Source organism: Mustela nivalis, assembly GCF_964662115.1.
Source record: "Mustela nivalis genome assembly, chromosome: 12".
Lineage (NCBI taxonomy): Eukaryota > Metazoa > Chordata > Mammalia > Carnivora > Mustelidae > Mustela > Mustela nivalis.
In genome coordinates this window covers 6444223-6469650 of record NC_139031.1, presented here as the reverse complement: position 1 = coordinate 6469650, position 25428 = coordinate 6444223, and the positions used below count along the sequence as shown (strand labels likewise).

Here is a 25428-nt window from a genome sequence, read left to right as displayed (position 1 = left end):
AAAAATTTCAAAAGGGTCAGTCCCCATTTTCCTCTGGGATACCCAATACGTATCTGCAGAATTCACAGGAATCAGGACCTGGCATTGTTTGGGACTTTAGGGCAGGCCGTCCCACACGGAGGGCTCCCAGGAGCAGATCCTCCTAGGGCCACTTTGGGGGCGGCGGTGGGAGCGGCCCCGCCCCCCGCCAAGTGGCCCCCGCCGTCCCCGCAGGCGGGCAGGAGCTCGGAGACCATTGGCTGGCGAGCTGGCTGCGCAGGGGCGGGGAGCGCCGCCGAAGGGGACTGTTTGCTCCTACGGGCTGTAGATGGAGCTGTCCGGCCCCGGCGAGGGGGAAGGCGCCTGGAAAACGTTCTTCTTCTCCCTGGCCGGCCCGAGCGGGGAACAGCACTCCCAGGATGCAGTTTGTGTCAACACGGCCGCAGCCTCAGCAGCTGGGCATCCAGGGCCTGGGGCTGGACAGCGGGAGCTGGAGCTGGGCCCAGGCTCTGCCCCCGGACGAGGTGTGCCACCAGGAGCCGGCGCTGCGCGGGGAAATGGCCGAGGGAATGCCGCCCATGCAGGTGGGTGCAGCCCCCGCCCAGCGCCATGGCCGCGCCGCCTGGCCGTGGGGGCGGGGCGCGGGGCTGCGGGGCTGGGGGTGCGGGCGCGGGGCTGCGGGCGCCGGCGGGGGGCCGTGGGGGGCGGTGGGGGCGAAGCGCCGGGGGCGGAATCCGAGGCCCGGCGCGGGCCGGGGCGCGGGCGGACTCGCGCGGCAGGCGGGGCGCAGCGGCCCCGAGCAGGCCTGGCCCGCGCGCTCGCGCGTAGCCGAGCAGCAGGCCCCGAGGCCGCGTGCTGGCCGGGCCCGGTGCCGGCGCCCCGAGGAGGCCCCGCGGGGAAGGCGGCGGGGACCCAGCGGAGCCGTGACCGCGGCCCCCACCCCACCCCACCGCGGCCCGGGCTCCGCTTCGCGCTGGGCGTTGGAGCGCTCGGCCCGCCGCGCTCGTCCCCCGGCCACCGGCCGTGTGCGCCCCGGAGTGCCCCCGCGGGGTCACACCCCAGCCACCTGGACAGAAAGGTGTGCACGAGCGCTGTACTGCCGTCTCTCGCCAAGTGCAACGAGTAATTCACTTTCCCGTTGCGCCGGGTGTGGCGGAGGAAGGGGGCCGTTGAGAGGTGACTTTGCCTCGTTTGCAGCCATTGGCAAACTTGGCTGCACCCTGGAGTCACCTGAGCAGCTTTTCAGACTCCCGACGCCCAACTTTGTCCCCAGCCTGTGCGATCGGCGGCGTCTCGGGGTGGAGAGTGGACCCCCGTCAGGTCTGGGAGCCCCGTAAGGATCTCAGTGCGCGCTGGAGTCTGGGAGCGGGACACTGTGCAGAGCGTGAGAGCTGAGTAGTGTTCCCCGGGCTCACCCCGCAGAAGCCCCGCGGTGCCCCGGCCTGCTTCTCCACCCCGCTGTCACCAGTCAGCCAGGAGTTGCTGTGCTGTGTGGGATCGTTTTTTGGTCTCAGGGCTCTGAACCTTCCAAAAGTCATCTGGGCCTGGTGACGCCCTGAACTTCACCATCAGCCCTTTTCTCTTACTATGTGCCGGCAGGAGCGAGGCCTGCGTGAGCTCAGATGGATGGCTTTGATGGAAACTTCGCCTCTTCTCTTAGCAGGGTCTGGCCCCCGGGGCCCTGCTCCCCTCTATCCCATGTCTCGGGTGGACTCCCTGGGAGCTGTGGGGTGCTCCTCTGTGGCTCTCACAGCCGCTCTGAGTTGGAGAGGGCAGTTGGCATGCCTGTCCCTGGCCAGCCCCCGTCACCTCTCAGCAGCAGGCCTCCGCTTTGCCCAGCCAGAGGGCCTCGTGGGCAGCAACAGGGAGGAAAGAAAATGACAGCCCCTCCCGTCCCACATGGCGAGGGGAGTCGAGGGGAGTCGGTTATCAGCCCTGCTGTTGGCCGGGAAGCCCTGGGTCCTGGTGCGGTATGGGACCCGTTCCCCGGTCACCAGGGACCTGGGACCACCCTCTCTTGGTCATAGCTCAGCTCCCTACATGGACTCAAGGGGCCTCAGCTTCGAGGGGTAGGAAGGGGCCTGGTAAGTCCTCACAGGCACGTCCCCTCCTCTCCTCAGTGAGTGATGTTTTTTAGCAAACCTATTTTCATTTTAGAAAATGTGAATCAGGAGTTGGATATGGAAAAAAACACTGCTCGTCCGCTCACTCTTGTGGGCTCTCTGGGGTCTCCCTTGGTCGCAGCTGCCAGGACGGGGGCAGCCGCTTACCCGGAACCGTGCTTTTGTTACCCACAACACCTCGCGCTCCTCCCACCGGCAGTGAAACCAGGAGCGGTGGAATGGCCATCGCTGTCTCTCTGCCTCAATCCCATCATCTTTAAAGCGGAGATAATCATTCTTGCCCTAACCTGCTTAGAGATGGCAGGGGAGATTAGGGTCAGATGACTTAAGCGGGGAAATTCTTACTTTGAATCAGAAGGCACTAGGCGACTCTAGAGAGAGTTCATCATCAGGCCTAGCCCCTGAAGAGAGCAGCTGTGCTGTGAAAGGGGTAGGTGACATCATGGGTGGCGGTCCACAGCCTTGACTTGCAAAGGGTCCGGTGGGTAAACCAGTGACCGTCGTGACTCCTGCAGGCCGGAAATGGGAAGGTTCACTGGGGGACTAGTCGAGCTACTGCTGGGGACAGGAATGAACACCCCAGCCTGGGGGGTGGGGATGGCAGAAGGGCGGGAAGCTGTGGCATCTGATTCGTTGTTCTCTATTCTCAGGCTCCCCTCCCCACCTCACCTAGGGTCTCCGCCCAAGCTGTCACTTTCTCCCTCTGCACACAGGCTCAAGAGTGGGACATGGATGCTCGGCGACCGATGCCTTTTCAGTTCCCGCCCTTCCCAGATAGGGCACCTGTCTTCCCGGACCGCATGATGCGAGAGCCCCAGCTGCCCACGGCAGAGATCTCACTCTGGACTGTGGTGGCTGCCATTCAGGCTGTGGAGAGGAAGGTGGATGCCCAGGCCAGCCAGCTGCTAAATCTGGAGGGGCGGACGGGGACAGCCGAGAAGAAGCTGGCGGACTGCGAGAAGACGGCCGTGGAGTTCGGGAACCACATGGAGAGCAAGTGGGCCGTGCTGGGGACCCTGCTGCAGGAGTACGGGCTGCTGCAGAGGCGGCTGGAGAACATGGAGAACCTGCTGAGGAACCGAAATTTCTGGGTCCTGAGGCTGCCCCCGGGCAGCAAGGGGGAGGTGCCCAAGGTATGTGGTGGTCCCCAGGGGAAGAGATGGAGGTGAGGACTGGCACAAAACTTTTGATTCATTTGGCTGGTCCTTCTCACAACACTTCGTGGCTCCCTCTTGTGGTGAGGGGCGGGCGGGGAGGGAGGGGCAGAGGAAGAGGGAGAGCACCCTAAGCAGGCTCTGTGCTGAGCGTGGAGCTGGACGTGAGGCTTGATCTCGTGACCCCAAGATCATGGCCTGAGCCAAAATCAAGAGTTGGACACTCAACCGACTGAGCCACCCAGGCGCCCCTGATGTCAATGTCTCTTATAGCCTGCCTCTCCTTAACTTAGTCACGAATGTTCTACCTCCGTGAGGCTGCCCTCCACCTATTCTCCACAGACTTTGCCTGCTTCTGTCAGGCTTTCCTGTCACCTTTCCCAATAACCCAAGGTATCTGGTTGTCTGAAGACTCCTGCCACTCTTCATGCTTGGGTTTTCCACTTGGCACCTACAGAGGACCATTGGTCGTTGGTTATCTTTGCACATGCACATTTGAATGCGGCTAAGACAGACTACGCTCACAGGAGTTGCCAGGAAGTTGTGGCCATCCCCTCTGTGGGCTTTCTCGCAGCTCAGAATTCATGTTCCATATCCCTCTTCCACTCCCTCTTCTGCACCTGCCCCCACCCCCTACCTCCTGGATCATCAACAGTGCACTGTCCATCAATGACCCAGCCTTCTGGTCTACTGAGAACGTAGAGTCACTCCAAGAAGCAGCCACTATGCTCATCTCCCTGATGCCACCTGGAGCCTGTTGGCTTCCCTGTTCCCGCGGCCTTGCTGGCCCACGCTTCCACCCCTCACCGACTCCCCCCACCCACTCACTTCTCCCCGTTCTCCTCTGTGTCATCCACTCACCCCCTGCGGGCCGTTCTAGATGTCCTAGACGTCACCCATCTCTGTGATGAAAACCTCCCTAGGCCTTGCCTCTCCCTCCAGTTAGTGCCTCATGTCTCTACTCCCCTTGAAGCAGAATTCCTTAAACGTATCGTATTTACCGTCTCCGGTCCCTTCTCTCCCTCTCCTTTTTAGCCTTTTTATTATAGAAAACAAACATGCACACAAGTACACAGAATAGGGTGAGGAGCCATCACGGGCCCACCGTCCAGCCCCCACAGCTGTCAGCTCTGGTCAGTCTTGTTTCCTCTCAGGCCCCACCCACATCCCCTCCTGTTCTGTTTTATTTATTTATTTATTTATTTTTCTCTTTTCAACTTTGAAATTTTTTTGATAAACATATAATGTATTACTAGCCCCAGGGGTACAGGTTTGTGAATCGCCAGGTTTACACACTTCACAGCACTCACCATAGCACATGCCCTCCCCAATGTCCATCACCCAACCCCCCCTCCGACCCCCCTCCCCTCCTGTTTTATTTGGAAGCCAATCTCAGGCATCAGTTTTTTGGGTTTTGGGTTTTGTTTTGGTTTTGGTTTTGGTAATATTTCAGTGTGTAGCTCTGAAAGGTGGAGACTCTTTTTCTGAAATAAGACTTTAGCGTTACTACCGCCACCACAAAAGCCTCCACCTACTCAACTATCCAATCAGCGTTCAAATGTTCTTTTCTTCCAAATGCAGTTTAATTTGTTTTCTATTAGTTTGTTTGAATGAGAACGTAAGAAGGGGCTGTGTCTTTTAAGTCTCGTTAAATCTTGTGATTCCTCCTCCATCTGTCATCTTTCCTTGAAATCCGTCTGCAGACGATCCTAGGCCACGCGTCCCCTTGAGTTTCCGATTATCCGGATTCTGACGCTGCGTCCTCCACACTCATTGCGCGTGTTCCTCTATTCTCAGTATCCCCGTAAGATGGTGATTGGATCATTCTGGAGCCTCTGCCCATCAGGCTTCTGCTCCCACCTCTCCATCCTCATGATGCCCACAGTCCGTTCTGTCATCATCTTCTCTGCCCTCGAGGTGACGTTGCACGCAGGTTACCACCCCCTCCTTGAGACAGCTTTTCCCGGGGCTTCCGGGTGACCTCTCTTGAGGTCACCTATCTCCTATCTCCTGGTGGCTCCTGCTCTTCCTGACCTCTTAGGTTTGGGGTGGTCCAGGGCTGGGTGTTGTTGGCCTTTGGCTCATTATCTCTATTCCCTCCCTCATGATTTCGCTCAGTTTCAGGTTTTAAGTGCAGCCTGGGTGCTGTCAGCAGTCTCCCCCGCCCGCTCCCTCCCCATCTCTTGCCCAGACTTCCTTCTTGAAAGCCAGATTCACGTGCTTACCTGCTACTGCAGCAGGACTCAGGCAATGTCTTAGGTTTAACACAACAAAGCTGAACGCCCATCTCCTGCCTGAAACCTCTTCAGCCCCATCCTCGTCTCCATGGAAATAGCTCTGCCCTTCCAGTGGCTTGGGCCAAAAACTCTGGGGTCACGTTTGCTTCTCTTTCTCAACCCTCCTTCTGATGTATTCGTAAATGTCGTCTGACTTTTCTTCAGAATACCGTCACCAGGCTGACCACTCCTTTCCACCTTCACGGCTCCCACCATTGTCTGGGGAAAGCCACCGTCACCTCGCCTCTGAGAGTTGCCAGGGCCTCCTGCCTGGTCCTGGCTCCATCCTTGTCCCTTCCCCTATATAATCTGTTTCCAGCAGAGCAGCGAGAGTGATCCTTTAAAAATATAAATCGGTTACCCCTGCTTAAACCCCCAACTGGCTTCCCACCTCATGCAGCGCAAAAGCCCCCGTTCCATCAGGGCCCCCTGTCCGGCCCCACCTTTCTGACCTCACCTCCCCTCTGTCCCTTTTGTCCCCTCCTTTCCACCCACACAGTCTGACCTCAGGGACTTCGCTCCCTGTCGTCTCCGTCAGGTCTGCCTTCCATGGGCCCCCCAACACCAAAGAACCACGTCCCCCCAGTCCCAGCACCCACTTTCCCCATCCCTGCTACCATTTTCTCCAAAGCGCTGTGCCATCGAGCACCTTAAATATTTACTTCTTTTTTTGTCTTCTTGGTTGGTCTTCCCTGACCGGAATGTAATTTCTGCTTCGTTCACCACTGTGTCTCCTTGCCTGTAACTGCACCGGCTTCGGTCGGTATCCAGAAAGTGTTTGCCGTGTGACTCTGTCCGGCGGGAGAGCTCAGGCTTCCACGTGAGGGACTGGGTCTTCTAGGTCTCCATATTTTTCGGAAGAAGTGAAGTGTTAAGTACATAATTTCATCAGTAAATACCCGGCTGGGCACTATGAGTTTCAGACACATTTATGACCCGGGTTGTGAGGAGTCACTGATTGTGTTGATGGGCAAGACCATGTAGCCTGTTGTCTTAGTTTTCTATTGCCAGGTAACAAATTACTCCAAAACTTGGAGCCTAAAAATATAATTATTTGCCATCTTGCATTTTCTGTGGGTTAGGAATTCAGGAGCAGCTCGGCTGAGTGATTCTGGCTCAGAGGGTCATGAAGTTGTAATGAAGCTGTTGACTGAGTTTGTGGTCATCTGAAGGGTTGGCTGAGGCTTGAGGCTCTGCCTCCAGGATGGCCCAGTCGCTTGGCCATTGGCAAAGCCTCAGGTCCTCACTGTGTGGACATTCCAACATGGCTGCTTGAGTGTCCTTACAACATGGCAGCCGGCTCCGCCCAGAGAGGGTGAGCCAAGAGAGAGACCCGGATGGAGCTGTCCTGTCTTTTATGACCTGGTCTCAGAAATTGTACACGTCACTGTTTGTTAGAAGCAAGTCACTAAATCCTGTCCACGCTCGAGGGGAGGAACACTGCACTCTACTTTTTGAAGGGACTGCCGAAGAATTTGTGGATATATTTTAAAACCCACCACCATGAAGCACCACAAGAGAGTTAATTAATGTTACGATTAATAGTTATAATTCACTGTGTAGTGTCAGCCATGCTAAGTGCGTTCTCTTTGTGGGATTCAGGGAAGGCTGTTGTTTTTCAGATCCCACACGCCTTTTGGATTCTAGTATGTCTGTTAATTGGCTGACAGATAACTCATAGGTAGGCTCCCTGCTGTCTCTGGCCAGACAGACTTCTGCTGTATCCTGGCCCAGGGAAGTTTTTATGTCCTGATATCTCTTTCCAACTGTGCGACTCTGATTCCAGAACTGTGACACTTCATAGAAATGGTGAGGTGACGCAGAGGGCTTGACATGTTGGAAGAGATGATGAACTTGGTGTTGGAAACATTTAGTTGAGGTACTTCAGAGATGATTAAATGGAGCCTCTCTGAGGGCCCTTGAAATCTGAACCCGAAAGGGAGCAAGGAAAATGGAAGAGTATTGTTTGTTGGCAAAGAGGTAACCACGGGAGTTGTGCGAAGAACGAGCTTGCCGAGGAGAAAGCAGAGGGACGGGGAAGGGCAGAGCCAGGGGCTGGGGGCGGAGGAGGAGGCAGTAAGCTGGGTGGGCAGGAGGAAGCAGAGTCGGGGGAACCAGGCAAGAGTGGATTCCAGAAAGGCGATCTGAAAGGGTACAGGTTAACAATGGCTACTGGTGGCCTTCAGGGTGTGGTTTCAGACCATGGGGGTTGGTTCACGGACAGATTTCAAGGTGGGAAAGGATGCATGGATTGTGAAGAAGGAAACACAAAACGTGTCTCTTGGGGTGTTTCAAGTAAAGAGGCAGAGTGGAGTTTGCTTGAGACTTTGGGGTTGAGTGGCGGGTGGTTCGTCTTAGGTCGGGTGACTTGCAAGGGAAAGCCATTGGAGAGGGAGAGCCTGAGACGTCAAAGAGAAAAGTTTGAGTGTTGGAGTCCCACAGGCAGGTGCTGGAGAAGTGAAGGGCACGTGAGCGGGGGGTTGGCTTGGTGAGAAGGGAGCTTGCCAGCAGCCACCCGGGATCCGGCTCCCGGACTGATCCTGGATCCGGCTCCTGGGTGGGGAAGATTCGGGAGGGGCGGGGGGGGGGCTGGGGAGAAGGAAGAGTTGAAAGAAGCCTCCCAGGGAGCACAGGAGAGACGTCCGCAAGATCCCCAGAGGCTTCCGAAGCAGCCTTGGGACGAGTGGCATGAACGAATGGTAGGTGTCGCTGGCAGAATTCCATGACTTTTTCTAGGGGCCGGAAGTGAAAACGAAGAGAGTGGTCTGTATCCATTTTCGCGGCTTGGCGATATGCCCCAGTCTGGTGGAAGGTCCAGGAAATTTAAAGTTGTGTTCTGTCTCTAAAGCTGGCTGGTGGGTGAGCTGTCAGTAGTAGGTGACACACGTGTGCCCACCGCACCCGCACAGGATACCCGTGGGGTTATGGGCACCTGATGTGAGAACAGACATTTCCAACTCATGGGAAGGTGCTACCCACTCACCGAGCTGGACACCAGAGGGCCTGGAGCCCCAGAGGGCTGTCCTTTCCTGATGGGGACAGAGGTGCCACTTGGGCTAGCTTTGGTCCTGTGTGCAGGTGTGAAGACCAGTGGACTCAGATTAGGGCCGGGGAGAAGTGGGGGGTTGGGTTGCCCAGTGTGAGTGGAAGACTGGTCCTGTGGGGGTGGGGGCTGGGGGGCAGGGCTACGTGTCCCAGCAGGGAAGTTCAGACGTTAAAGTCGTGAAGTGAAACCCTTTTGAACGATGGGGACCAAGGCGAGGCCACACTGGTGAGCGTCTGAGATGAGCCCAGACGAGGATCCTTGTCAAACCAAAGAACAGTTTCATGGAACAGACGAGACTGCCCGGACGAACAGGGGCCGGCATCTGGGACGGATGACTCAGGCTGCCAGGGCTCTTCCTCCTGTTGGCAACAGCCGCTCGACATAGTCAACAAATATTTGCTGGCTCCAGACTCTGCTTCTAGACGCTTGGGATGTCGCCGTGAACAAAACAGAATGCGGTCCTGGAGCTTCAGCGCCTGCCCTTAGATTTACATGTTTTTAATGACAAAAATGTAACTGGTACCTTGCTGAGGTAGTAACCTGACTGGAAAGACAGGTTTCCTAACAGAGTTTTACTGTGCTCGGCTCACTGGTCCCCTTGCTCAGAACCTTCCACACCACTCTCACCCTGCATGCCAAAAGCAGGATTGACTTTGGCTTTACCTTCCTGGGACCCAGTTCCCCTGAAAGTGAAATTACAGAGGATATGGTGAGATGCCTTAAAAAAAAAAAAAAAAAAAGGCAGTGTTGACCATCTTTGTTTTGGGAGCATGAGAAGATCCGGAATAGGGTGGGCTGACTCCACTCCAGGGGACCGGGCTGGGATTTGGGGGATGGGGAGCCGGGGGGAGCAGAAGCGGGCTCTGGGGTAGAAGGGGCCCCATGGCCGATGGAGGGGGGGCAAGCAGGTGTCAGACTAAGACTCCTTTTGGCCAAGGTTCCTGTGACGTTTGTCGACATCGCCGTTTACTTCTCTGAGGATGAGTGGAAGAACTTGGACGAATGGCAGAAGGAGCTTTACAACAACCTCGTCAAGGAGAACTATAAAACCCTGATGTCCCTGGGTAAGAGCTCCTTCCCTCCTCCGGGGCAGTCTGGGCAGAGCGCAGTGGAACGGTTGTCAGACGCGGGCACAGTGTTCAAGTTCATCCCTGATGGAAATGCGAGTGACTGTCTGCTCGTGAGGCCATAGAGACAGAATGAGTATAACCAGATGACAGTTAGAAACCCAGTAAGAGGGCCTGTCACTATAGCACTGAGCTGCTTTCATTCTGGAATATGGCCAGACCGCGTCATTGGCACGTGACCATGAGCTGCCTCCCCGTAGCCTTGCACAGGCCACAGCCGGGCTGCAGCTGGCTGCCGGGGTCCAGATGTTTCTGCACCAGAACTGGGAATCTGGTGCCTTGTTTTCAGGTTCCTCCCAAGAGATTAGCTGACGTAGGTGAGGGTACCTCCTAGAGGGGCTCTCGGCGGGGGAGGGGCTCTGGAGTGGGGAGACTTCTGCCGCCGCCCTTGATCGGGGTCCATGGGTCAACTTCACCATGTTCTTCCTTCCCCTCACTCATTCCAGACACGGAGGGCACAGTGCCCAAGCCAGATGCCCCATCGCAGGTGGAGCCCAGGGAAGAGCCTTGCGTGTGGGAGCAGCGTGACCCAGAAGAGAGAGAAATCCTAATGGACCCAGACACAGGTGATGGCAGCTGACAAGAGCCCCAGGTCCAGGGAGGGGCAGGAGAGGAGCCAGGGAGACCTCGTTCCAGACAGCGCCGCCCCCGGTCAGTTCTCACCGAGATGGAAGGTGCCAGGGCTCTGGTCCTGGCTGAGCCCCGGAGGCCTTTCCTCAGAGCCTCCGCTCTCCGGAGTGGGGCTGCCCCGGGCACAGCCGAGCCTGAGCCGTGTTCTCTGCCTTATCATACAGACTCTGCCCTTCTTCAGGAAGGTCCCTTAGAAGGTCGCTTGGAGGCAGCCCCCTCCTTTCCAGTCTGTTCTCATTGGGCTATAATCCGTATGCCATAAATAAAGTCACCCCTAGAAGTATATAATCCAGGGGTTCACAAAGGTGTGTAACCAGCACAGAACCTCTTCGTTATGGGAAACCTGGACCCGTGAGCAGTCACTCTCACGTTCTCCCGGCCCCCAGCCCCTGGCCACCACTGATCGACTCTGTCTCTGTGCACTGGCCTGTTGGGAGCAGTTCATCTGAACGCCCTGCGCCCCGTTTTCCAGCACTGCAGGTGCTGAGCTCAGCAGGGCCCTGGCCCTCAGCAGGGTCACCTTGTCCTCCATCCCCGTGCGTGAGCTGGGATGGTGACTGCTGTGCCCGTGTTGTGGGTGGAACCAGCAGGCCTTGAGCCAGAGAGGTCGGCTGCCTCCCCAGCTGGGCTGGGGCCACAGTGGAAACCAGGACTCAGGTCTTCCGGTTTTTCCTCTGATCTTGCCCCTGACCTGAGCTCCCTGCTCTCAGGGGTCGTACCTTGCGTCATGGAACATCAGAAGGACACACCCCGTTTGTCACACCTTGGGGTCTACAGAGAGGACATGTCATTGTCTTGTATGTGTGAGGACGCTGTGTGTTATCCATGCAGGATGCGGCCAGGTGGAAGGCTTGCTAATGATTGTGTGTGTGTGTGGGGGGGGGGCACCTGTCTCTGATTGGGGTGAAAAATGAAAAGGAGCCTCTGTACCCAGAGGTCAAACTTCTGGCCTTGTTCTGATGAAAACAAACCCCAGGTTGGGCCGTTCTCTGGAACTCTCTCGTGGCCTTATTACATCTCATCCTACGGCTTGGCCTACCCCTTCGTCCTGAATACTGATTATTTCTCTGCCCCCGAGACCTTCCGCTTCTTGGGGTTCCCCGCAGTTGTCCGCGGGAACCTGAGGCCCCCCATGCTGACGAGTGCCGTCGCCTGCATTCCTGACACCAAGAACATCTGGGTGAGGACTGTTCAAAACAATACACCAAATGACATGCTTCTCTTGCCCCAGGAGCAGAGCCGCTGGTGCCTGCCCAGGATTCGTCCTCACAGGTGAAGCGGGAGGAAGCACTGTGTGTCCGGGGCCAGCGGGGCCTGGAGGAAAGAGCCATCCCCACGGAGTCCATTACTGGTGAGTGGGCCCAGCGGCTGCCCAAGCCAGGCAGGGAGCGGAAAGGGCCAGCAGGGTTTGCAGGCCCCCGCCAGCGCCCGCTGCACGTGGCCAACCAGAGGCCAGAGCCAGAAGTGGAGGAGCTGGGTCTGGGACGGGCCGAGAGACGGGATTTCCTGTGGGGCACCAGCAGCACATCTGGGCTTAGCTCGTCCTATTTCCTCTCTCTTTTTGTATCGGTTTTTAACTGTTCCTCCCCTGGAAGAGGAGCATCCGGTGGAAGTACTAAGTGTAACAATGAGTGATGGCCACTGTGGTCGGGGAATATATCCGTCCGTCCGTCCGTCCGTCCGTCCACCCTGCTCCCTGACTGGGAAGGGCTTTCGTTGTCTTCAGCAAGTTATGGGTTGTTGCCTCTGCGCCCGTGGGGTAGGCTGGAGGGTTCCTCTTACATGACGGTCCAGCTGGACTCTGTGAGAAGCCTCTGAGAGCTTATGTGTGTTAGAATGCTCCAGAGAAACTCCACAGGGTGTGTGTGGGTATGTGTCTGCGTGTGGAAGAGAGAGAGAGAGAGAGAGACAGATAGACTGATTTTAAGGAACTGGCTTCAGGGACTGTAGAGGCTGCCATGTGCACCTTCTGTGGGCTGGAGACCAGGACAGTCATCTGTCCGGACTCCTCCATCCCGAGGAGTGAGCCGTCGTTTTCTGTGGAAGCCTTCACCTGGTGGGAAGAGCTCCCCCCGCATTGTGGAAGACGGGTTATTGATTGAAATATTAATCTTCTCTTAAAAAAAAAAAAAAACCCACACACAGAAAACAAAACTAAAACTCCATTTACAGAAATATCTAGAATAATGTCTGGGGGCGCCTGGGTAGCTCAGTCGGTTAAGCATCTGCCTTCAGCACGAAGGCATGATTCCAGGGCCCTGGGATGAAGCCCCGCATCGGGCTCCCTGCTCAGCAGGAAGTCTGCTTCTCCTTCTGCCCCTGTACCCCCTGCTTGTGCTCTCACTCTCTGTCTGACAAATAAATAAAATCTTTAAAAAAAAAAAAAAAGAAAAAAGGAATAATGTCCGTGCAACTATGTGGGTACTATGTCCTGGCTGTCACAAAGTTATCCATCACAAGATCTAGTAAGATATTTATCCACAGGTTGGAACCCCACAAACCTTAGCCCCCCCTTGGTCAGAGCCTCATCAGCCCCCCCACGTAAGTGCTAGTGGCGTTGGAGTTGGGGAAAGGCCAGTCCCATTCCCACAGGTGTGCCCCTGGACAGCGGTCCAGTATTAGTCTTTTCAAAGAAATCTGTAAGAGATAAGAAGGTAATGATGTTGAATGAGGGTTTTTTTTTTAATGTTTCTTTTTTTTTTTTTTTTAAGATTTTATTTATTTATTTATTTGACAGACAGAGATCACAAGTAGGCAGAGAGGCAGGCAGAGAGAGAGAGAGAGGAGGAAGCAGTCTCCCTGCTGAGCAGAGAGCCTGATGCGGGACTCGATCCCAGGACCCTGAGATCATGACCTGAGCCGAAGGCAGAGGCCTAACCCTCTGAGCCACCCAGGCGCCCTGAATGAGGTTTTAACAGACCAAAAAAGAAAGAAGACGTAGCATACATCTTAGAAAAATCCCAATAAGGGGGCGCCTGGGCGATGCAGTCCGTTAAACGTATGACCCTTGGTTTCAATTCAGGTCATGATCTCAGCGTCGTGAGATCAAGTCCCGCATGGAACTCTGTGTTCAGCACAGAGTCTGCTTGAGACTCTCTCTCCCTCTCCCCTGCTCGTGTGATCACTCTCTGTCTCTCTCTAAAATAAGTACATAAATAGAAAAAGAAAGAAAAATCCCAACGAAATGTTGGATCTAAACGGCTTCCTGGAAGGCATCATGTTCCTGGGAAAATCCCCTTGGGAATGCCCAGGTCCGTGCTGGTGCTCTGCTTTCAAGCTGAGTGTGCATGTAAGGCCTGGAGTCCGCAGGAATGGGCTCCCCTGTAGGATACCCTTATTGGCAGCAAAGGCTCCATTAATTGGGGCCAGGCTGACTTAAGCTTTTAATTAATTAGCATCCTTTAATTATGCCTGAATTTTAGGGAAAAAAAGTAATTGCAGGAAATGAGAGATGTACCCAGCACACAAACTGGCAGGCTTGTGGTGTCCCCCGACGCGTGCTTTTCTCTGTTCCCAGATTCACCGGCCTCTGCCCAGGACCTCTTGTCCCGGATTAAACAGGAGGAGCACCCGTGCGTGTGGGATCAGCAGGATCTGGCGGAGAGAGATATCCCAACGGACCCCAATTCAGGTGAGCAAGACACCAGTATGGTATCAAGGACAAGGAGATTCTTACTGAGTTTTGTGTCCCGGGAAATCAATCTGATCGCTTCTGGTTAAGGCCAATGAAAGGCTCAGAGAATAAAATGCAGCGTATTCCTCTGGTAGCAGTTTTTGGAATATAACCATTGGTAAAGTGCAAAGGGCTTTTCGAAACGAACCATTAAATGGATCATTTATTGTGTCGGCGTAACCAATACTAAAATTATTTCTGCAATGGCAGTTTTAGAACAGTAAGTATAACCTGAAAAGCTTTTAAAAGTTGTGTATATTTTTGTGACAGAAAGAAAGAAATTTACATTTTCTGCAAGTTTTTGTGGGTGAACACTAGTTAAATAAATGTCTTCCCAGAAACTTCTGGGTAGGGCCCAGGCATATAGAACAATAAAGAAGATCCATTTTCTGGGGCCTGTGTGTGTGTGTGTGTGTGTGTGCACGCTTGCATGGGTGTGTGTGTGTGTGTGTGTGTGTGCGTGTACGCAAGCACGCATGTGTTTCACAGCTAGAGAAGTCCAGTGTCCTCTTGTTTGGTTACGATCCCAGAGTCTCATCCTCCCCCACTCACCAGGGAGAGAGGAGCGGACATAAAACCTAGTGCTCCTTGTTGTTTCCACTGTACAACTTCACAGTGGAGAAGCTGAAGGGCTCCCGGCCCGGTGGCAAAGCCAGCTGTTCCTGGTAGAGTCAGCAGTCCACACCTCCGCTCTCCAGAGACCTTGGTTCACTGCTTCTCCCACTGCTGGTTCTGAAGTCCTACTGCTTAGCCCTCGGTCCTGTTCTGGACCCACCGTTTGCTCTGGGGCTCCGTGGACAGAGCTGGAAGATGCAGGTTCCGATCTGCGTCTGCACAGACTTCGGGCCGGGCCTCCTCCTCCGGGGCCAGCTGCAGAAGGAGCGAGCATAAGCGAGACGCCGTGTCCGGGGGCAGCTGGGAGGGTGGGGATGGCCAGTATGAAACAGACCACAGCTGCCACGTGTCCTGCGAGCGCCGGCCGTGGCCTCTGCTCGTGGCGGCTCTCTCCCCTCTGAGGGGAGGCTCCATGGAAGGGAACAGGACTCAGACTGCCTTCTTTCCGTCCGCAGAGTCTCTGATCTCAGCGCATGACATTCTGTCGTGGATCAAGCAGGAGGAGCAGCCGTACCCGTGGGGCCCGCGCGACTCGATGGAAGGAGAGCTCGGATTAGATTCTGGTCCCAGTGAGTAACGCCCCCCCACCCCGGGGCCCCTGGGTCCTTCGTCCACAGGGATGGTGGCTTGCCTCCGCCTCCCCCGCCCCCAGAGGTGACGTCCTGTCGCGGCAGCCATCGCCCCATCTCCACCGAAGCGCTATCCCCTTTCCTTTTGGAGGATGGCAGCTGTGTGTCTGTCCCGTCTTAACAACGTACCACAAACCGGGTGGCTTCAAACAAGAGAAATGTGTTGTCTGTTTGGGCTCTGGAGGCCAGAAGTCCATCGTCAAGGGGTCGACAGGGGAACCCTGTCTTGCCTATCCCTGGCTTCTGCCGTTGTGGCAATGGTTAGTGTTCCCTTGGCTTGTAGATGTGTCTCTTGTCTCTGCCTTTGCCCCCCGTGGCGTTCTGCCCGCGCGCGCGTGCGTGCGTGCGTGCGTGTGTGTCTCCTCACCTGGCTGGCTTCCTTTAAAGACGTAAGTCAGACTGGATCAGGGCCTCCCCCTGATGACCTCATCTTCACTAATTACCTCTGCAAAGAGCCCCTTTCCAAAGAAGGTCACTTTCTGTAGTCGTGGGGTTTGGATTTCAGCACAGCTTTTGGAGGGACATAGCGGGGCCCCTAAGAGCAGGGAGAGAAGGCTGGGCTTGCGGGGGGCTGACCCGCCGGCACCGGAGCAGACAGTGAAGGGGGCAGGTGGCTCGGGCACCGGAAAACACTGACCGGAGCCCCCAGCCAGCCCCGAGCGGGTTCCCCACAGTCACTGGTGAAGAGACCGAAGGCCGGCTTGGGGGAGGGGATTGTTGTTGTTTTTTTTAATCCACATCAAGTATGGAACCAAACGTCTCACCTGACTTGGGCTTCCTGGGTCTTTTTTTTTTTTGAAATTCCACTTACTGGCCAGTGACTTGGGCACACGTTTGTGGATTATTGAACACTCTTGGCGTCTGACTGGCGTTCCTTGCCAGAACCACGACCATCGCCTTGTTTTCAAGATAGCTGACTTAGCGTCTGCTGCTCAGAGCACTGGAGTAGCCGAACAGCGCATTCCTCGTGCTCGCCCCTGACACCCCCAGGAGCTTTTTTAAAAGCGAGGGAAGAGCTGAGGACGTAGATTCTTTCTTTTTTTTTTTTAAGATTTTATTTATTTATTTGACAGAGAGAGAGAGAGAAAGCGAGCGCACAAGCAGGGGGAGAGGCAGAGGGAGGGGAGAAGCAGGCTCCCTGCAGAGCAAGGGAAGCCTGATACAGGACTCGATCCCAGGACTCTAGGATCATGACCCGAGCCGAAAGCAGTGGCTCAACCAACTGAGCCACCCAGGCGCCCGGACATAGATTATTTCTGACCAGGAAGGCCATTATAAGTCAGGTAAGTGGATCCCAGTGTCTGAGACAAGTTGAGTCCAGCCTGGAAGGGCAGGCGGGGGCCGGGTGGGGTGGGTGGGAGCCGGAGGGAGCCGGAGAAGAGCAGTGTTATGCCCTTGTTTCAAATACAACTTAGAGCGGTTCCTCTCCCAACCTGCTGCTGGGGGGAGGTGGGACGGGGAAGCTGGGCCACTGTCCGTGAGGACAGGAAGAAGTGACAGCCATTTCCACTTCTTTCTTGCTGGTACTCGGGCCACTATTTCTGGCCTTGCAGGCGTATGTACTAGTTCATCCGACCTTGTGCCAGGAATTCTGCCCAGACGTTTATCCCTCAATGCTGTCGCCTGATTTGTCCAAGTTCACTAGGGGTGCGTGGGCCTGGATGAGCCTTTTCTTATAGACCTGTGTGGTCATGGGGGTGGATCTAGGGAAGTCAGTGCCGAGCGTGCAAGACTTTGCAAGTGACCAGACCATTTTACCTCCTTGGTTTGGATATGCCGAGTTAGAGAACAATTTGCTTCATGTTTTATCTCTGGAGGCCTTCAAACTTTAGCATTTTGGGGGAGGGGCAATGCCCAGAGTTTGGGCAACAGAAGCATCTGGAAATGCTTCTCCTACCTGCCCAGTCACCAGAGCCTCTTGACTTTCTCCCAAAGTGGGCCTGCTTTCCACTTGTTTTTTCTTTCTTTTCTTTTTTTTTTAAGATTTTATTTATTTATTTGACAGAGATCACAAGTAGGCGGAGAGGCAGGCTGGGGGGCGGGGAGCAGACTCCTTGCTGAGCAGAGAGCCCGATGCGGGGCTTGATCCCAGGACCCTGGGATCATGACTTGAGCTGAAGGCAGAGGCTTTAACCCACTGAGCCACCCAGGCGCCCGACCTTCCACTTGTTAATGAAACTAGTATCTCACCTGTGATTTCTTTGAGGTTTAAAGACATGGAATCTTGTATTCTGGAGAGAAGCTGGAAGGGGAGAGAGTTGTGGGAGTCGCGGGTAAAACATGGAACTATAGGGTACCCGTCCCTATCAAACTCCTTCCCTAGCCCGGGGGTTTGCAATAAGACCTGGTGTCCTGTTTGACTTCAGCCTAACTGGACATTACATTTTAGTAAAAGGGATTCCTCAGTTTTATTAACGAATGTGTATTTTCTTTAAGATTTTATTCATTTATTTGAGAGGGAGAGCGAGAGAGCATGAGCAGTGGGGAGAGGCAGAGGGAGAGGGAGAAGCAGTCTCCCCACTGAGCAGGGGGCTGGTTGTGGGACTCGATCCCAGGACCCTGAGATCATGACCTGATCCAAAATCAAGAGTCAGTTGCCAAACCAACTGAGCCACCCAGGTGCTCCTTAGTTTACATTTTAAAAAGATAAGGTCAAGAACGGACAGGATTGGGGAGGGGACCATGGGCTGGAAGCAGAGAAGCCATTTAGGAGGCTAATGTGGTTGGCACAAAGGTGAGGAGATGACCGTTGCTCAGAGTTGGGATGGGGGCAGTGCTCCGGGCGAGAAGTGGACAGATTCAGGACAGACTCCAGACGTGTCGGTAAGCAGCTGTGTGTAGTGGTTGAGCGGTCAGGAGTGACAGCCAGGGTTGGGCCCTGAAGAACCAGGAGGCAGCAGCGCCCCTTAATGACTTGGTAAGTGCTGGGAAGGAGCCGGTTTACCGAGTAAACCCAGCGCTCTGCTTTGGGTCTGTTTGATCTGAGATGGCATCCTGGTAGGCAGATGAACGTTCAAGAGAGAGCGCAGGGCTAGATGACTTTGGGCGTTGTAACCTGCAGTGATTTCTATAGCAACTACCCGGAATTAGAGCAAACTTTGTAGGTGAAGTTGACAAGACCGCTCTTGCTTCAGACACCAGCTGCCAGTTCAAGGGTCCCCCCAGCCCACTCACTTCCGCCCAGCCCTATAAATGCAGGGGTTCCCATTAACCCCCTAGCTTCAGCATTTGACTACAACAGCTCACAGGACTCAGGAAAGCTGCTACACTCATAATTAGTTTTATTAGAGCAAAAAGATTCAAATCAGAACTAGCCGAAAGGAGAGATCCGTAGGACTAATTCTGGAGGGGGTCCTAAAACAAGCCTCTGTTGTCTGCTCCGTGTGGGATCAGGAAGTGTCACTGTCCCAGCACAGTGATGGGTGACCCTATGCAGAGTACTGGCCATGAGAGAGCTCACTTCTGTGTCCGGAGTTCTTACTGGAGTTTCTTTTCTTTTTTTTTAAAGATTTTGTTTATTCATTTGACAGACAGAGATCACAAGCAGGCATAGAGTCAGGCAGAGAGAGAGGAGGAAGCAGGTCCCCGCCAAGCAGAGATCCCGATGCGGGGCTGGATTCTAGGACCCTGAGATCATGACCTGAGCCGAAGGCAGAGGCTTTAACTCACTGAGCCAGCCAGGTGCCCCATTACTGGAGTTTCTTTATATACTTATTGATTAAACTACCGGCCTTGACGTGAGCTGTTCTCTAGCCTGTCCACTCTCCAGAGGTTGGGCTCAAAGCCCCAGCCCTCTAATCCTGTCTGTGGATGGTCCTTCTGGCATACCCAGCCCCCATCAGGGTTCTCCCTTTAGCTTAAACTGTTTGGGCACTTACCATGAATTACTCCGTGAGCATAAAACATCGGAGCCCACCGTGAATAACAAAGACACTCCTCTCACCCTAGAAATTCCAAGGATTTAGAGGCTATCTCCTAGGAACCAAGGACAAAGGCCTGTTAAATTATTACACAGAGGCTGTTTTAAGGCCGGGGCCTCTCTGCGACCTAGGGAGAATGTAGACAAAGAATGAAAGAGGAGCAGGTGTGAGCCTGGAGGAAAGCCAGAGGAGCCTGGCATCACGCAGGCTAAGAGAAGAGACTCGAGAGAGAGGGAGGGGTCAACTAGCTGAAACCCAGTGACGGGTTAGGATGAGCGTGCCGGCTTGGGAAGAGGCAGGCGGATTGATTGGGCAGGCTGGAGGCTGTTGGTGACCTTGACAAAAGTTATTTCAGTGGCGTGCTGGGACACATGCCGGATCTCAGGAGTTCCAGAGCAAACGTAAAAGCAAGGGTAGAGAACTCATCGGGAATATTGGTCTGAAAAGGAGCAGAGATGAGGTCAGACATGAGGAGAGACGGTGGCTGCAGCCTAGGAGCACATGGGGTCTAGGGAGAGAGTTCTTTTAAGTTGGGGGATCACTGGACCCCTGTGTCCAGTAGGGTGCACTCCATTAGCTTTAGAACCCTGAGTCAGACTACCTTGAGGAACTAAGACATCTCCTCCTGTAGAGCTAAGAGGCAGTTCAGTTTCGGCCTCAGTTGATTCAGGGGTGAGGCAAGGTCATCTGGGACCCAGGTTCTTTCCAACTCCCAGCTCCGCTTCCTTGGCATGGCTGGAGCAAGATGGCAGCCGCTGTTCCAAGCAATCGCCTCTAGACCAGAGGGAAAGGAAGGGTCATCCTTCTTCCTACACTCTAAGGAGTTGAGGAACTTCCCAGAAGCCCCCTCCTCACATGTCATCAGCCAGAACGAGGCCATGTGCTTATGTCTGAATCCGTTCCCAGCCAGTGACGTCCAGGGTACAGGTGCTCACGTTAGAGGCTGGAGGAAAAGGTGTAACGACACCCTCGCCGAGGATGGAGAAGTAGGGCACACTGAGGAGTGTAGCAGGGTGCCTGGCTGAGGGGGTGGGGTGTTTAGAGATTTGTGCAGTTTTCTCCAGCTGTCTTCAGTTGCCTGAGTATGGTTGGGGGTCCCCAGGCAAGCAGGGCAGAGGGGACAGGAGCAGAGGCATAAGGGGTGTGTCATGGTGAGTGAACCCAGCGCTGAGCACGGGAGTCATGGGGGTCAGGAAGGGAGATGAGAGGGTGAGAGAAGCGGATTGACCCGCACACCGAGTCTGAAGCCTTATCAGGGTAGGAACAGGACTGGTTCAGGCTGGGTTTCCGGGAAAACAGCCCCTGAGATGGAGACTCCCATGCGTGTGGTTTCCTTGGGGTCCTCCTGAGAATACGGCCTATGAAGGAGTGAGTCGCAGATTGTGTGGAGGGACAGAGGATGCCCAGAGTCAGCCCCCAGGATGGAAGGCCTGGCACCGGGGGTCAAGGTCGGGAGAATTTCTTCAGCCTCTGCTGCTAGCCCGTGTCCTGTGGAGAAGGTTCTCTGCTCAGTTTTGATGGGGATGGAGAGGGCAGGCTGGGCCTTGTGTGTTTAGGGGTGTCACGTGAGGAGGACGGGCCTCAGGCAGACACCATGAGCAGGGGTGTGGGGGGTGGAAGCGGGGCAGATGTGGCCCCGGAATGGCCTCCAGGGAGCAGATGGGACCTGGGCGGAGGATGCCAACAAGAGGTGGGAGCAAAGGCTTCTTTACTGTTCTACCAGCTGCCCCTCAGTGGAGGAGGGGCTCCTCCAGGGAGAGAGGACTGAGAACGGGCACGTGAGGTGGGACATGGGGTGGTAGGGATGAAGGGGTGAGAGGAGCCCTAACTACAGCGGGCACCGGGTTCAGGGCGCAGATGGGACCAGACGCCAGGGTGGGCCTTAGAGGAAACGGGACTGAAAAACGCCGCATGGTTTTGGTCCCCGCTCCTTGCGTTTCGTTTCCGCGGGCCTCCTGTCTGCTTTCACCTTGGATACGTTCTAGTACATTCTTTCCTCCCAGTGAGAAATTCGCCTTAGATAAATTAGCATTGAACATCAGAATGCAATTAAGTCTCATTATTTCCTTCCAAGTGACTTCCAAATAGCCCCACCCCCAGGCCCCAGGCCCCGCCCCTGCTCTCCGGAGCCGTTTCCTCCCGTTACTAACTGCTTGCTGCTGGTGCTCTCCGCCGGGTGGCTTGGGACCGGTCGACGGTCAGGGAGCCCCAGAGCCAGAGGGAACGTGGCCGCCGGCCTTGCTCAGGGCCCTCACTTTTCCGAGAAACTGAGGTCCAGATCGCCTGCGACTCCCGCCAAGCCCCGGGGGAGTCGGTTAAGGCCCCGGGCCCCTCTCCCGGGGACGGTGGGGGCGGGTGTGGTGCTGGTGCGGGCCCGGAGCGAGCGCTGTCCAGCGCGTCACGACTCCGTGTCTCCTCCTCCGCAGGTGACAGCCTGCTGCTGGTGAAGAACCCGCCCCCCGCCCCGCAGCAGCCGCCGCCGCCGCCGCCGCCGCCCGCCCCGCAGAGCCTGCCGGTGCTGCCCGCGGCCGAGAACGCGAACGCGCCGGGCGCGGGGCCCCCGGACGAGGGCTTCCCCGCGCTGGCCGGGGAGAGGGGCGCGGGCGGGGCGCAGGCTGGGGGAGCGGGCGGCGGCGGCGGCGCGGGCGGGGGCCCCGGGGGCGGCGGCGGCGGCTGCGGCAGCTGCTGCCCCGGCGGCCTGCGGCGGAGCCTGCTCCTGCACGGCGCGCGCAGCAAGCCCTACTCGTGCCCCGAGTGCGGCAAGAGCTTCGGCGTGCGCAAGAGCCTCATCATCCACCACCGCAGCCACACCAAGGAGCGGCCATACGAGTGCGCCGAGTGCGAGAAGAGCTTCAACTGCCACTCGGGCCTCATCCGCCACCAGATGACGCACCGCGGCGAGCGGCCCTACAAGTGCTCCGAGTGCGAGAAGACCTACAGCCGCAAGGAGCATCTGCAGAACCACCAGCGGCTGCACACGGGCGAGAGGCCCTTCCAGTGCGCGCTCTGCGGCAAGAGCTTCATCCGCAAGCAGAACCTGCTCAAGCACCAGCGCATCCACACGGGCGAGCGGCCCTACACGTGCGGCGAGTGCGGCAAGAGCTTCCGCTACAAGGAGTCGCTCAAGGACCACCTGCGCGTGCACAGCGGCGGCCCGGGGCTCGGCGCCCCTCGGCCTCTCCAGGCGCCGCCGGAGCACGACTAGGGCTGGGCTGGGGGAGGGGAGGGCCCGAGGCCGGAGCGGGGCTGGGGGAGCGGGCCTGGGAGGTGGCCGGAGCACCCCTGATCCTGCCCCTGGTTCTCTCAGCGCGCCTTCCCTCCCTCCGCCTGCCACCTGCTGGAAATTGGGAAGAGGGATTGCACTCCAGACAGGGTCCCCCGAGGGTCGGACAGGGGTCCCCTAGACCTGTCCGGCCTGAGTGGATGGCCAGCTCGTCTCGTGGGGGTGATCCAAGGGGCCTGCTGAGTGTCTTTCCCCCAGGGAAGGTGCCAGAATGGACAGTGAGGAGGCAAGAGGCTTGGGGCAGCCCCCTCGGACGCCTCGCCACCTAGCGTGCCCTGGGTCAGACCTCACTTTATCCAGTGCGGCCACTGGAGTCACAGTTGGTGACCGGGGGAAGCAACTAGGCAGTCTCAGAAGGCCTCTGAGATAAATAAGGCCCTAAGGTTAAGAGAGGCTGAAGAAGGAAGCAGAAGTGTGACGGGAGGTGAGGGATGAGCTAAGGGGTACCATCTCTGATGACAGCACTGCCTCGCGTTCTAATAGCGCTTTATACTTTTTTAAACGTGTTTTCTATCCGTTATCCGTTTTCACCCTTAGCCTGTCCCTCTGAGGGGTAGGATTGTCCCTACTGAGAAAAGAGGCCCAGGTGGCTGGTTTACCAGGATCACACAGGAAGAGAGCCGCAGGGCTGGGACCAGGGCTTCTGACCCCAGTGCAGTGTCCCCCCCCACCACACACACTGCCTACCTCCCATGGCTGAGAGGCTTCTGGGCCTGGCCTCTCCCGGTCTCTCTCTCTCTCTCTCCGGTCTCCTCCCCAGACTCAGAAAGCAGCAGGGGGCCAACTCCCAGGGTTTCTGGGGGTTGGGGAACCCATCAGCTACACAATGCCGTGGGTCGCGCATCTGAAAGGCTCTTCCCGTGTAGGCATTCCCAGGCGGCAGGTCCCCTCCCCCAGCCGGTCCTTCGAACCTCCAGTCCTTCAATCTGGTGCAGCATCTTGTCACTGCCCAGTAGTGACCCGGCCCTCCAGAGGCAGCTGTTGCCCTGGGTCAGACCTCACCTTGTCGGTTTATTCCAGTTTCCCCAGGGCAAAGAGGTGAGGAAGGGGCTCCTGCTGCAGGAGCAGGAAGTGAGTCTCTTCCCAGGAGGGCCGGGCAAGTGGGTGCTAGAGTCTGAGAGCCTCAGTCTCCTGCCCTGAGCCTCCCCACTGGTGCTATCTGTTCGCTGACCGTGCTCAAGGACATGGACACAGACCCCACTTGGCCCCAGACCCTGCAGGCGCCTCAGGGAGGCGCCCAAAGGACTCCCTTGAGCTGGTGCATCCACTCCGTGGTCCTGAGGGGCCACGGTCTCCATTTCTGCATCTTGCATGACCAGGCACTGGGATGGGGTGGCGCGCCCCGACACCCTTGTTTGTGTCAAGAATGACTTTTTTCCTGCTCCTCCCGTCGATCCTGCTTCTCTCCCGGTTCAGGGAGCACCGTGGGCAGCCGGCAGCCGGCACCACGTTTGCCAGCGTTCCACTTCCACCCTTCCCCTCATCTGCGCCGATCTGCTTTCCTCAGACCCCTTTTTGCCATGCAAAGGGAATTCTCGAAACTAAATAAATGGTGTCCAGATTGCAGACTGCATTTTCAACAAGGCCAAGGGGTTCCGCAGTGTGGCTCCTTAGAGAATCGGAATCCAACGAACTGGGATTTTTTTTTTCCTTTTGCTTTCTAAGAAGAGTTGAGAAGTTAGACAAATTCAGTGGAGTTTTGGGGTTTTGTTTTTTTTGTTTGTTTGTTTATTTGCTTTAGAGCAGAAGAGAACACTTTAGTTCAGTGTTTTGGTTGGGAGGAGGCAGTATTCTGCTTTAAAAAGTATATGCAGGAGATCGATATTTTGATAATATAAATCATGGAGAATAAGACCAACACTTTTTTTTTAATTTTTAAAATTAATTTATTTTTGTGGCTGTTGAGAGCGTGAAGAGGGAAGAAATCCCACTTGAGACATGGGTTTGGAACACCTGAACGCGTAGCTGGAGTCCCTTTATTTTAACCTCAAGGAGCTGATTCCCAAAGAGGGTTAGTGACTGAGCCAGTGAGAGGGCCCAGGCCGTCTGGTTGCCACATCCTGGTCTGGCAGATGCCACTGCATCAAGTGTCCCTTGGCTACACCAGGAGACACTCCAGCGCCCCTGGCACTGGCCTTGGGCTTGTCCTAGACTGAGCTCCACTCCTGGAGCTGATCAGAGGTGGTAGCACTTGGTGTGGACCCCTACCAGGCAGCAGGGGTCCTCAGTGTGGACCCTAGAGTCCACTTACTGAAGCAGGACAAAGGCCAAGGGTCCTGCTTTGAAGGTGGATTTTTATTTTCCTTCTGATAATGTGTTAATTAAAGTTAACTATTTTAATTTAAAAAATGCATGCAGCAAAAATTTAAATGGTTAAAAAAAAAAAAAAAAAAGACACACCAGTAAAACTCTTTCCTACCAGACTCCCTGTTGAGAGATATCCACTGCTAAGAGTTTTTTGTATGTCCTTCCAGAACTGGAGAAGTCAAGGCTTGGAGGATGAGTTGGATGGGCCCTGGGGGTGGTGGTGGGGGGGGGCGGGCAGAAGCAACGTGTGATGAAGATGATACTCGGCAGGGAGGCAGGAATTGGGGTTGTAAGACAGGAGACTGGCCTGGTCACACTCAGGATGTGAGAAAGTTGTAGGCGATGTAGTTTCAAGGTGAGTCAAGTCCAGGCCACGGAAGGCCTTGAATGCCAAGACTATTCCATAGACAGGCTATCAATTAGCCTGAGATCTACTGTGCCACAGATCTGTCAGAGCCCCCTTAGGACTCTAGAAGCCCAGGGGTGCCTGACTGGCTCAGTTAGTAGAGCATGTGACCCTTGACTGTGGGTTCGAGCCCCACACTGGGTTGTAGAGATTTAAAACTTTTTTTTTAAGGTTTTATTTATTTGAGAGAGAGATACCAAGAGAGGGAGCACAAGCAGCGAGAAGGAGAAGCAGGCTCCCCACTAAGCTGGGAGCCCGAC

The 25428-nt window shown here is 55.7% G+C and overlaps 1 protein-coding gene across 1 annotated transcript; it reads left to right on the top strand.

The window, feature by feature from the left end:
• Positions 1–256: 256 nt before the first annotated feature.
• On the top strand, positions 257–24878 carry ZNF282 (zinc finger protein 282). The gene is made up of 8 exons (XM_082693533.1): positions 257–563; positions 2816–3235; positions 9516–9642; positions 10152–10271; positions 11567–11686; positions 13853–13966; positions 15079–15192; positions 21599–24878. The coding sequence occupies exons 1-8, from the start codon at positions 399–401 to the stop codon at positions 22375–22377; spliced, it is 1959 nt and encodes a 652-aa protein (XP_082549659.1). The 5' UTR covers positions 257–398; the 3' UTR covers positions 22378–24878.
• The last annotated feature ends 550 nt before the right edge of the window (positions 24879–25428 follow it).

Bases quoted from the DNA above. Each gene is read 5' to 3' on its own strand.
- ZNF282 (XM_082693533.1), top strand. From the start codon at position 399: ATGCAGTTTGTGTCAACACGGCCGCAGCCTCAGCAGCTGGGCATCCAG. The intron at 11,687-13,852 runs GTGAGTGGGCCC...CTCTGTTCCCAG, and splicing joins CCCCACGGAGTCCATTACTG to ATTCACCGGCCTCTGCCCAG. The intron at 15,193-21,598 runs GTGAGTAACGCC...CCTCCTCCGCAG, and splicing joins CGGATTAGATTCTGGTCCCA to GTGACAGCCTGCTGCTGGTG.